This window comes from Myotis brandtii, unplaced genomic scaffold (assembly GCF_000412655.1).
Source record: "Myotis brandtii unplaced genomic scaffold, ASM41265v1 scaffold1119, whole genome shotgun sequence".
Lineage (NCBI taxonomy): Eukaryota > Metazoa > Chordata > Mammalia > Chiroptera > Vespertilionidae > Myotis > Myotis brandtii.
This window is the reverse complement of record NW_005353835.1, coordinates 64,619-77,207: the sequence shown is the minus strand read 5'-3', so window position 1 is coordinate 77,207 and position 12,589 is coordinate 64,619. Positions and strand designations below refer to the sequence as shown.

Below are 12,589 nucleotides of genomic sequence, written 5' to 3'. Positions count from 1 at the left end.
CCATATTTACTTGAATATATAGTTAAAACCTAGTGTTGAAGGATAGGCCTAATTTCAGTTTTACAGCATGTATGACATAATTTTTGCATAAGGGAGTTAAGATTCAGGGCACATTATTTGATTTGTCATGTGCTTAAAACAGTTTAATTTCTAAGTGAATTGTTTAGTATCAGGATTTGTTACATTTGAAGGGAACCTTAAACAGGACAGACCCCATTCATAGGCAGAGTAGGAATCTATATATATAAAAGCCTAAGCGACTGGACAACTGGACGACCGGCCAGTAGCTATGATGCGCACTGACCACCAGGGGGCAGGCACTCAACACAGGATATGCCCCCTGGTGGTCAGTGCACTCTCACAGCGGGAGTGCCACTCAGCTGATAGATGGGCGCTACACCCCGGGCTCACGGGTAGCAAGCACAGCTGTGGCGGCAGCGTGAGCCTCTTCTGCGGACACTCCCCCTGTGCACCTAAGCGGTGCCCAGCCCGGGATCGGGCTCCTCTCTAGCCTCCTGCCGCTTCCCGCACTACTTCGTGCTGTGCAGGATCAACGCGGACAGCAGGCTGGAGCCCTGGCGGGTAAAGCCAGGCTGCAGTGGCACGGAGGTCCACTGATCCCCACAGGCCAGCCAAGGGACCCCACAGGCCATGAGTCTGTTTATAAAAACTTTATACCTAAAAAATTTCCTCCATGTTTATTACAAATTAAGAGTCTCAACAGTCATTATTTGAGCCACGTAGCTTTATCATCTTATGTAGCATAACTCATTAAGAGGTAGCAGAGACACCTCCCCAAGGGAATGAGTTACCAACAGATTTGGTAAATTTTAATGGTCCTTTTTAATAGGTCCATAGAGCACGTCAGAGTTTAATTTCTTGAGGATTAGGAAGTGGAGTCCCCACAAACATCACAATTTTTCTTAGAATTGGTCCTGCACTTCCTTTTCAGTCTGCAGTAGTAAAATATAAGGTCTTCTTTTCCTGGATAACCATGTGCTCTTGATAATTTTATTTCTTTAATAAATACAATGTTTAGAAATATCTGTAGGAAGACATTTGGTATATCCCCATCTCCCACATGCCTATTTCCATTTAGCTAGCTGTATTTAGACCCAGGTTTCCAAATATAGCTGTGTGTGTGTGTGTGTGTGTGTGTGTGTGTGTGTGTGTTTAAAGTATATATATATATACACTTTACAGGCTGTAAAGAAAAATGTGTTCTCCAGAATGCATTAAGTAGTCAGAATTGTTTTAAAAATAAGTTTCCTCAAGTTATACATGCACAGTTTTCTGTGTCCTTTCTGTCCTCTAAGTTTGAAGGAAATGCAAATGCTCATGTCCCCATTGAGTCTCATATTTTTCTCTTGATCTTTTTTTTTAAATTTCTCTGCATCTTATCACTTGAGTCCCTCCTTATTTCATTTTTGCTCTCATTGACCAAATAAACATCATATCTGGCTATGCTCCTAATGTCACTGTATTCATCATTATGGTTTGTTTGTTTTTAAGTATAGAAAATATCCACCTTCTCCCAGACTAAAATTTACAGAAATGTTGCTTTTCTTAAAGGTAATTTTTTCCATGATAATGTGGTCATATTTACCTCCCCTTTTTGATTGATTTTCTCCTTAGTTATTATTAGATTAGGTCAAATATTTGGTAGTGGTATAAAGTTTATGTAATATAAAATTAATTGACATTTCATATGTTTCTTTTAAGGAATGTATGATTATTTTAATTTACCTAATAGATAGATCTTTTTTTCCCTCTTACTCTTTTGTTGCCAAACTTACAGACAATTCTTGGTGCCATGAGGGATGCAGTCAAACACAGAACTTCTATTTTCATTGCACACAGATTATCAACAGTAGTTGATGCAGATGAAATCATAGTCTTGGACAAGGTAAGAGATTTAACTTTAAAATTTAGTATTTGAAGAACATTGGGAATTTTAACAAACACAAGTAAATGAAATCGTTTCTCTAATAGTTTTTCTAATGGGGAAAATAGTAAAATGGACAACCCACTTTCTCTCTTCTGTGGGAATTAATATAAAAGTGCACTAAATGTCCTAAACGAATCAAAGTATTACTATTGTGATTGGTGGATTTGAAAATTGTAATAGTTTTTCTTTTCTACTTTCTATAAGGACTTCTCCCCACCCCTGGTACATTATCTAACATTAATAAGTTTTTCACCTTTCATTCAGCATTTTCCTTGATTATCTTTCCCTCCTAATAAATGAACCTTCAATTCTTTATCATTTTTGAAAGCCCGAGTACTGGAAGTTAAGGGAGAAGAAACATTCTCATATACTTTCCATATTAAGTTACTGAGATAGAATTTTTCATGCCACTAAATGTTGTATAGGATGTTCTATGGTGTATACGTATATTATTCCCTTTATAAGTTACCTGTGTATTGGAGACCCTAGGTCTTTTTATTTATTTGTTCATCACTGTGTTCATTCATTAGAAAATAAAGTGATTTTTTCCCATTGTGATTCAACCAGAATATCTTAAATGGGAAATTTTGTGGATATACTTCATTATCTCATTGATGTTCAAGAATATGAAATAAAATCTGCTGTTTTGTGCTTTTTTTTTTACTAAACTTTCCAATTTTATGCAGTTATGCAAATAAAGCCTTTTTTTTATAAAATGTTAGTACTTTAGCAGGCATGTGCTTACCTGCCTCATGACATGGGGTTCACAGTATTTATACAGTTATATTACAACATTGCCCTTTGGAGTTTGGATTATAATTGGAAATAACTTATTAATGATTATGGCACTTGTATATAAAATCTCTTTGGGTTCATAATTTGATGGTTCTGTAATTGCATGATCTTGAAGATCAGAGATTTTTATTTTCTAGTGAAACTACTGTGACCTCATTCTGTCAGCAGTCTCTTATAATATTAATGTTGCGTCTACATGAGAAATAGCATTCCCACTGTTTGCTCAGTGGTTAGAGCATTGGCCTGTTCACCAAAGGTTCAAGGGTTCGATTCCTAGTCAAGGGCAGGTGCCTGGGTTGCAGGTTCAGGAGGCAACCAATGGAAGTGTCTCTCACATCAATGTTCTCTCTCCTCAGTCCCTCCCACTCTCTCTAAAAAAAAAAATCAATGGAAAATATATCCTCAGGTGAGGATTAACAAAAAAAAGAAAAAGAATAGCATTCCTAAGACCCTTCCTCACCCTGTACAGCCTAGTGATTACCCCTTCCCAGCCTTGGCAGGAGGCTAGATTTTTACTTGTCAGGAAATTGAGTCAGAGAGGCTCTGGACACATTAAAGTTACCAAACTATTTAACAATGAGGGGCTAGATTAAGTGGGAATCAAAACATACCAAAAAAACAAGACCACAGACTGTCTTGTGCCACTGGCTCCAAGAACCTTGCCAACCAGTTGTTTATTTCTGCTATCATCACTCCTTCCCTCATCATCAGATAATTGGAAAATTCTTCTCTGGAGAAAAAAAAGGTAGCCTCAGAAAAAGAGATATTTGAATTTGAGGACCCCAACAAAAGGACCAGCTACCCATGTGATCATTCTTCCGTGAAACCCAACAGTTGAAAAGGCCACTCCCAAGTCAGCTTTTTAATGCACAATTATCAGTGGATAATAAAGGAAGGCTTCTTAGACAAGTAAAAAAAAAAAGGTTGATTAAATAGCTTCTGCACAACAAATGAGAGATTTCATAGAGAAGGCTGAGAAACTGTGAGACCTTTCTGGGATCTGAGGACTCTCCAGGATAGGAGGAATCTGTGACTGACGTTGTTTTCATATCCCTCCACTTGGATAATGCAGGCAGGAACTCTATCCATGTGCTCCAACTGACGCCTAAGGCCAGCTGGAGCTTGATTCAGTGGGTCCAACAGGTTATAGCGCTATACGCATTAGGCCACTGCTGTGTGTTCTCACAGGGCTGCCCTGCTATGACTGTTCCATAGGCAAAGAGCTGGAACAACAGGGAGCTACCACAGATGTGTGCATACCAGGCTGTCCTTCCCCTAACCTACTCTTTGTGGCCAGGCTACAACCGAGGTGCCACATACTCCAGTCCTGATTTGAACCAGCTTACATAAACCAACTGGCACCCAGTCTACATAAAGGCCACTTCTACACAGACCACTTTTTCACGATTAGGAGAGATACCTATCACATCTATATTATAGGAACAACTAGAGAAAGTCAAAATAAGAGAGTAATATGCTCCAAATGAAGGAACAAGAGCAAAATCCAGAAAAATTTCCTAATGAAATGGAGATAAGTAATTCCCATTATAAAGAATTCAAATAAATGACTACAAGGATGCTCAACAAACTTGAGAGTATGATAGGGAAACTCAGAAAGAAAGAAGAGAGTTAGAAAATATAATAAAAAGCCAAAGATAAAGAATGCAGTAACTGAAATGGGAAAACACATTAGAAGGAATCAACAGTAGATTTCATACAGAAGAACAGAGTAGTGATCTGGAGACAGAATAGTCAAAATTCACCAATCAGGATAGTGAAAAGAAAAAAGCATTTTCAAAAACAAGGATAGTATAAGGGGCCTTTGGAACATCAAGCACACTAGGGATACACACATTATGGGGATACCAGAAGAAGAGAGAGAAAGGGGCAGAAAGTATATTTGAAGAAATAATGGCTGAGAACATTTCTAATCTGACAAAGGAAACAAAACAAACATTCAGGTCCCAGAAGCACAGTTTCAAACAAGATGAACCCAAAGAGGCCCACACCAAGACATATTGTAATTAAAGTGGCAGAAGGTAAGGATAAAGAGAGTCTTGAAAGCAGCAAGAGGAAAACAATTCACATACAAGGGAAACCCCGTAAGTTTATATCAGCTGATTTCTTAGCAGTAACTTTACAGGCCAGAAGGGAATGTCAGGAAATGGTTAAATTGCTGAAAGAAGAGAACTTACAACCTGGAAATACTGTACCCAGCAAAGTTATTGTTCATGGGAGAACCAAGATGGCGGCGTAAGGTACAGACCTGTGCGTGCTGCCTCCCACAACAACATTGAAACTACCAACTATAAGACAAAACAGCTATCATTCAGAACCATGGGAAAGCTGGCCCAGTGGAAGTTCTACAACTGGAAGGAAAGAAAGAAGAGCATTGAGACTGAGTAGGATCTGCAGAGGCACCAAGAACAGAGGTACGGAGGCGCGCGCCAGGCGGGCTGCAACTGGATGCGCGGTTTTTTTCAATCGGAAGGGGTTACAAATTCTCGAATCCACTGAGCTTGTTTGGCGCGGGATTCTGAGGTCCCAGACCCCTACGGGGAGAGGTGGGACAGCCTTGCAGCGGGTCAGAAAGCGAAGGTGGCATTCTCGCGGAGCTGCTTGCAGGCACTCAGGGACGGAGACCCGGAGTCACGGAGAGGCGAGGAGTCGCGGAGATGCCATTGCTGTTTGCTCCGCCCTGGTGATTCCCTGAGACCCCGCCCTACTCAATTTACATCCCCATCCAAGCTGTGCTAGAGGCACAAAAGTTATTATTCATAATTGGAGGAGAGATTTTTCCAGACAAGCAAAAGTAAAGGAGTTTATCACCTAAACCTGTTTTACAGGTTATCTTAAGAGGTCTTTGTGCACAAAAGACCATAACCAGAAATAAGAAACTTTAGGAAAGAAAAAAAAGCAGATATGTAAAAGCAAATAGAGAATTAACAGTGAATCAGCCACTTAAAACACTAATATGAAAGTTAAAAGACAAAAATAGCAAGATTAACTATAACTACAATAAGTAATTAGATGATACAGAAAATAAAGAGATATACAATATGACATCACAAACATACATGGAGTGGTGAGTAAAATGCTGGTGCTTTTAGGATGTGTTTGAACTTAAAGGCCTATCAGCTTATAATAGTGTGCTATAGATATAGACGTATATGTATGCATCTCATGGTAACCTCAGACCAAAAACCTAGAAAAAATACACAAAAAATAAATAGAAAGGAATAAATCCTCCTCCTCCCCCCAAAGAAAACTAGTAAATTTAATGGAAAGAGACCAGGAGATTAAAGGAACAGAAGAATTACAAAACAACCAAAAAACAAGAAATGGCAATAAGCACATACCTATTAATAATTACTTTAAATGTAGAGGGCCTAAATGCGCCAATCAAAGACGTAGGGTAGCTGAATGGATTAAAAAACAAGACCCATCTATATATGGCCTACAAGAGACTCATTTCAGATAGAAAGACACTCATAGACTAAAAGTAAAGAGATAGAAAAAGCTATTCTGTACACATAGAAGTGAAAAGAAAGCAGGGGTAGCAATACTCCAGACAAAATAGACTTGAAAACAAAGTTCGTAAAAGGATAAAAAGCTGTTATATAATGATAAAGGGGTCCATCCAGGAACATATAACAATCATTGATATCTATGCATCCAACATAGGAGTACCTAAATATGTAAAGCGAGTAATAACAGACATAGAGAAATTGACAGCAATACAATAATAGTAGGGGACTTTAATACCCCACTATCAACAATAGATTTATCAGATAGAAAATCAATAGAGAATTTGTCTTAAATGTCACATTAGATCATATCAACTTAATAGATATTTAAAGAACACTTCATTTAAAAACTGTAGAATACACATTCTTCTCAAGTATACATGGAACATTCTCCACAGTTGAATATTGAAATCATATCAAGTATCTTTTCCAATCTAAACAGTTTGAAACTAGAAATCAACTACAAGATGAAAACTAGAAAGAATACAATCACATAGAGACTAAACCACATGCTACTAAAGAACCAATGGATCAAAGTGGAAATCAAACGGGAAAACAAAAACTACCTTGAAGCAAATGAAAGAGAAAAATACTGCTCTGAAAATTTTTTATAATACAGCAAAAGCAATACTAACAGGTTTATAGCTATAGCTGCTTACCTCAGGAAACACAAAAGATTTCAAATAAACATCTTACCTTTAAACTTATGAACTAGAAAAAGAAGAAGAATCAAAACCCTAAGTAAGTAGAAGGAAGTAAATAATATAGATTAGAGCAGAAATAAATGAATTAGATACTAACAAGTAATAGAAATGATCTATGAAACTAGGAGATGGTTCTTTAAAGGATGAACAAAAATGATAAAGCTTTAACCATCCTCATCAAGAAACAAAGAACCCAAATAAATCAGAAATGAAAGAGGGTAGGTTACAACCAACACCACAGAAATACAAAGGATTGTTTTAAAAATACTATAAATACAATAAGTAATATGCCAGCAAATTGCACAAACTAGAAATAAATTTCTAGAAACATACAACCTTTTAAGATAGAACCATGAATAAGCAAAATCTGAACAGACTGATAACGAGCAAGGAAATTGATGTAATAATGGAAAAACTTTCATCAAACAAAAGTCCAGGATCAACATAGTATTGGAAATCTTGTCCACAACAGTTACACAAGAAAAAGAAACAAAGGGCATCAAAATTGGCAAGTAAGAACTAAAACTGTCACATATGTTTTAAGATTGGATTATTAAAACATATGTGACAGTTTTCTTTTGTAGAGTCTGTGATACTATGTTTAGAGAACCCTAAAGACTATAAAATACTAATGGAATTAATAAGTGAATTCAGTCAAGTATCAGGATACAAAATTAATATATAGGAATCTCATAATTTTATACACTAATAACAGATGATCAGAAGGAGAAATTAAGAAATGAATCACATTTACAATTGCAGTAAAAAGAATAATATACCTAGAAATAAATTTAAACCAGGTGAAAGATCTATACTCTGAAAACTGTAAGATACTGAAGAAAGAAGTCAAAGAGGACACAAATAAACGGGAGGATACACCATGCATATCATTAAAATGTATTTACTACTCAAAGCAATTTACTGATTCATTGCTATCCTTATTAAAATACTAATGGCATTCTTTTCAGAACCAGGACAATTAAATGGAATTACTAAAAACCCCAAATAGTCAATGCAATCTTGAGAAAGAAGAACAAAGTTGGAGGTATCATGCTCCCTGGTTTCAAACTATATTATAAAATCATCTTAAACAAAACAGTTTGGCACTGGCCCAAAAGCAGACACATCAATGGGACAGAATAGAACCTGCAAATAAATCCTCACTTATATAGTCAATTAATATTCGACAAACGGACATGAATATACAATGGAGAAATGAGAGTCTCTTCAATAAGTAGTGTTGGGAAAACTAGATAGATACATGCAAAAAAATGAAACTGGATCCCTCTCTTATACCACATACAAAATTAAACTCAGAATGGATTAAAGACTTATGTAAGACCTGAAACCATAAAACTTTTGGAATGAAACATAAGTAATAAACTATTTGACATCATTTATAGCATATCTTTTTAGATATGTCCCCTCGAGCAAGAGAAACAAAAGCAAAAATGAACAAATGGGGTTTCATCAAACTAAAAAGCCTCTGCACAGTGAAAGAAACCATCAACAAGACGAAAAGGTAACCTACTAAATGGGAAAAGATATTTGCAAATGATATATCCCATTAGAAGTTGATATTCAAAATATATAAGGAGCTTATACAACTCCATAGCAAAAATAATCCAATAAAAAAATAGAGGGCACGGAATATTTCTCCAGAGAAGATGTACAGATGGTCAACAGACATCAAAACATGCTCAACATCACTAATGATTAGGGAGATGCAAATAAAAACCACAATGAGATATCACCTCACACCTGTCAAAATGGGTATTATCAAAAAGTCAATTAGCAAGTGCCAGCAAGGATTTGGAAAAAAGGTAACCCTTCTGCACTGTTGGTGTGATTATAAATTGTTGCAGCCACTATAATAGAAAACAGTATTGATATTTCTCAAAGTTAAAAATAGAACCATCATACAAATCAGCAATTTCACTTCTACATTTTTATCCAAGGAAAACAAATACTAATTTGAAAAGATATATGCATCCCTGAGTTCATTTAGCAATATTTACAATAGCTAAAATATGGAAGCAACCTAGGTGTCCATCAATAGCTGAATAGATAAAGATGTGATCTTTAGTTAGAAAATATTATGTATTTTCAGTTATTTTGCTAGTTGTATGACCTTTCTCTATGTTTCATTTGTTTTTGCTTTATTTTAGGGTAAAGTAGCTGAACGTGGTACCCATCATGGTTTGCTTGCTAATCCTGGCAGTATCTATTCAGAAATGTGGCATACACAGAGCAGCCATGTGCAGAACCTTGATAACTCCAAATGGCATGCAAAGAAAGAAAATGTATCCAAAGAGGAGGAAAGGAAGAGACTACAAGAAGAAATTGTGAACAGTGTGAAAGGCTGTGGAAACTGTTCTTGCTAAGTCACATGAGACATTTCCTTTTTATTTTTTTTTTTGACTATACATTTGCACTGAAGCAAAATTGTTTCATTAAAAAATTATATATTCCCATTATCCATACTCCTTCTTTTAGATAAGATTTATTTGAAAGTGGATTTGAGTTTTATATCTTTTACAAACTCTTAAACTATATTTAGCCCCAAATTATTTTCTTGTTACTGCCTTCACTTTGCTCAAATCATTATTTTTGTTACTATCTGACTTTATCCCATTTCCATTTTTGAGGCCTGAGAGCCATTTGATGATATTCACAACCAGATGAATCGGATTGGTTCCAAATTTTTATAGTTTTTAAAACCTCCTTTATGCTGACAATTTCGGTGGAAAATGTCTGTTTGTTTTTATTAAAAAAAGAGGACAGTAAGGTTCATTGTTTTTCTTTTCTGCAACCTCCATTGAAATAATTCTATGATAGATATCTATACTTACATGTTTAAAGTGTTTTCCACTATAACCTTTTTGAGGAAAAACCTCAATTCTCGTGTTAGTTAATATAGAATGTTCTTCATCATTAACCAGCATTATAACTATCATCTAGTGGTGAGAATTTTATTTTTTTTCCACCAAAATAAGATACTGCTTTTGTTTTGGACCAAAATTTATATATTTCTCTTTAAAGACTAAAGAACCCTGATATAATTTGATATTTGCCATACTGGCAGTAATAGCCTCGGAAGTTAATAGCTTTTTCTGTTTCCATCTTAAATATACTGCTTTTGTTATCTGAAGTTACACAAAGAAACAAATAAATGAGATATGTGCATGCATGTGTGTGTGTGCACACGTTCACACGTGAATATAGCAACATCCACTTAAACATTCTTAGAGACCTTTAGATAAATAGGAGAGGGTTAGATGAACAGGACTCTAATCTGTATTGACACTTCAGAGTTACTTTATTTCAACATCTCCTCTTTTTCAGTAATTTAATGAGTCCCTTTAAGCTTGATTTAACAGGAGGAGCCCAAATGAAATATTCAAGTTTTACCTGCTGGAAATAATTAATAAAATATTGATATTTGTTCACTGAGAAAGCTCTTCTCTCTTATAATTTGAATTTGCTTTCATTTGTTTGGTAGTAATCATTCAGTTTGAGAAACTGTATTTCATGACCAACCACATGACTATATTATGAGCCTTTATTTATCAGAAAAAGTTTTAAAGTAGTTATTTTATTGGTTTATGGGTTAGTGTGTTTTAAATGATAATTTTGTGTGGGTGAGACTAATGTTTCCTTGTTTTGTATATTCATTTGTGGGTGGATACTTATCTAACTTGAGTATCCAGTTTTGTTATATAAAGGCAATTTGACAAGTGGCTTGCAACCAGTATTTCATGATTAGTCTTTGACATCAGAGTAAGTGATGCAGGATCTTGCTTTTGAAGTTGTTTAATACTGAGATGCATAATCAACTGAAAAATGGGGGGAGGAATGAACATTTCTTAATTTGAAGCCATAGACATTATTACTCTTCTGAAGGGAAAAAAAAGCAATTCCTTTAAACAAATCAGCTGTATTACTAGAAATGTGCTTATTCTAGATAGAAATTTTGTTTCTGTTAACTCCTTCTATACATTTTCAATGATGCTGATGGAAAAGATTTAGCTAGCTGTATAATCAAGCAGGTAAAATTGAAGTAGCCATCAGAAATATTCATTTTGAGTGTGAATAGTGATATTCAGAGTAAGTGATTCTGCAATGTGTGAAACATTTAGTCAAAAACATTTAGTCAAAGAAAAATAGGAATGTTTTTAGGTTGGGGGTAATTTCCCCAGTAAGGGTTTTGAAGTATTTTTTTTTCCATATGATTGGAAGTGGTTTCTAGACCATTGGGTCATTGTGGTCATTAACCAATATTTTCAGCTAATAAAAAGTTACCTGAAACACACAGATTTTTTAGGGGTCATAACTAAATCTTAAATATTTTTCTCTTCATCATATTAAGGTGATTCCTTACAGTGAAATAATAGACTAATTAAAATGAAAGAAAAGTTTTCTAGGATGATTCAGAAGAAATGGCTAGAAAAAGAGCTTTTAGTATAATTACATTACAATATTACACAAAAGGATAAAGTGTATAAATTTTGCAAATCAGTACTGCAACATAGTTTTTTTAAAATATATTTTTATTGATTTCAGAGTGGAAGGAAGGTGAGAGAGCTAGAAACATCAATGATGAGAGTGAATCACTGATTGGCTGCTTCCTGCATATCCCCTCCTGGGGATCGAGCCTAGTACCTGGGCATGTGCCCTGACATGGAATCGAACCGTGACCTCCAGATTCATAGGTTGATGCTCAACCACTGAGCCACAGTGGCTGGGCTGCAACATAGTTTGTTATGTATTGGGATAAGTTGGAGTTTTGAAAAAGAGGCTCTTAAAATGGAGCATGATGATAGGGTTTTATCTCATCCCATTATTTTAAACATTTACTTTCTTCATAAGGGAATTCCAGTTTACAAAAATTAAATTGAAAGCGAGGTAATTTGGGATCATAAAAAATGGGCCAGATGTCTTCTTGAAGGTTTTTAACATAGGAATAACTTGGTGAGCACATAACCTCATTTGGAAATTGAGGGTCATTCTTAGAAACAGAAAGAAATCTTAGCATTTGGACAAGCTCACAGTATGTATTTACTTTTCTTCAGGGATTTGTACCTTTTATATACCCTAAGATAAATATTTTGCCTTTCCCTTTAGATACTGACAAAGCTCAGTTTGTAAAGATGGCTAGTTCAAAAATATATTTTACTTTAAAGACAAGATAGTTCAAGATTATATGATTCCTTATTTTGGATCACTTTGACCATACTGCCGTATTTCCTAATTGCTGGCTGTGTCAGTAAGTAGCAACTTTTGCCAGTGTATATACATAATTCTCCAACCTTGTAGCTTTATCATAGGACTTTTGTTGTGGATTAGTAGTTGCAAGCATTTGAATGTTTGTAATGGCAGCTTTCTTAAATTATAGATTAAGGTTCATTTTCTCTCTGCATTAAGTATGTAGATTTTGAATGTAATGGTATTAAGTGACAATATTAAGTCAAAGAAGCTGGTTGAAACTGATTAGTTAAGACAAAATTAGTTCAGAGTAGCAAGAGAGGCCCTTAATGACAGTTTGCTCTTACAGCAGTATGTGCAGATAATCAGCATTGCGTGTCCCAATAAAGCAACTTTTTTTGCAATGCACA

At 35.4% G+C, this 12,589-nt stretch overlaps 1 protein-coding gene across 2 annotated transcripts in view; it reads left to right on the top strand.

Annotated features, from left to right (window-relative positions):
- Window positions 1-11,118, top strand: part of ABCB7 (ATP-binding cassette, sub-family B (MDR/TAP), member 7) — a 153,124-nt gene extending 142,006 nt beyond the window's left edge. For both annotated transcript variants that reach the window (XM_005857519.2, XM_014545328.1), the window contains exons 14-15: window positions 1,799-1,906; window positions 9,143-11,118. In XM_005857519.2, the coding sequence (XP_005857581.1) occupies window positions 1,799-1,906; window positions 9,143-9,358 (324 nt within the window). In that variant the 3' untranslated portion in view covers window positions 9,359-11,118. The remainder of the gene's footprint in view (window positions 1-1,798; window positions 1,907-9,142) is intronic.
- The last annotated feature ends 1,471 nt before the right edge of the window (window positions 11,119-12,589 follow it).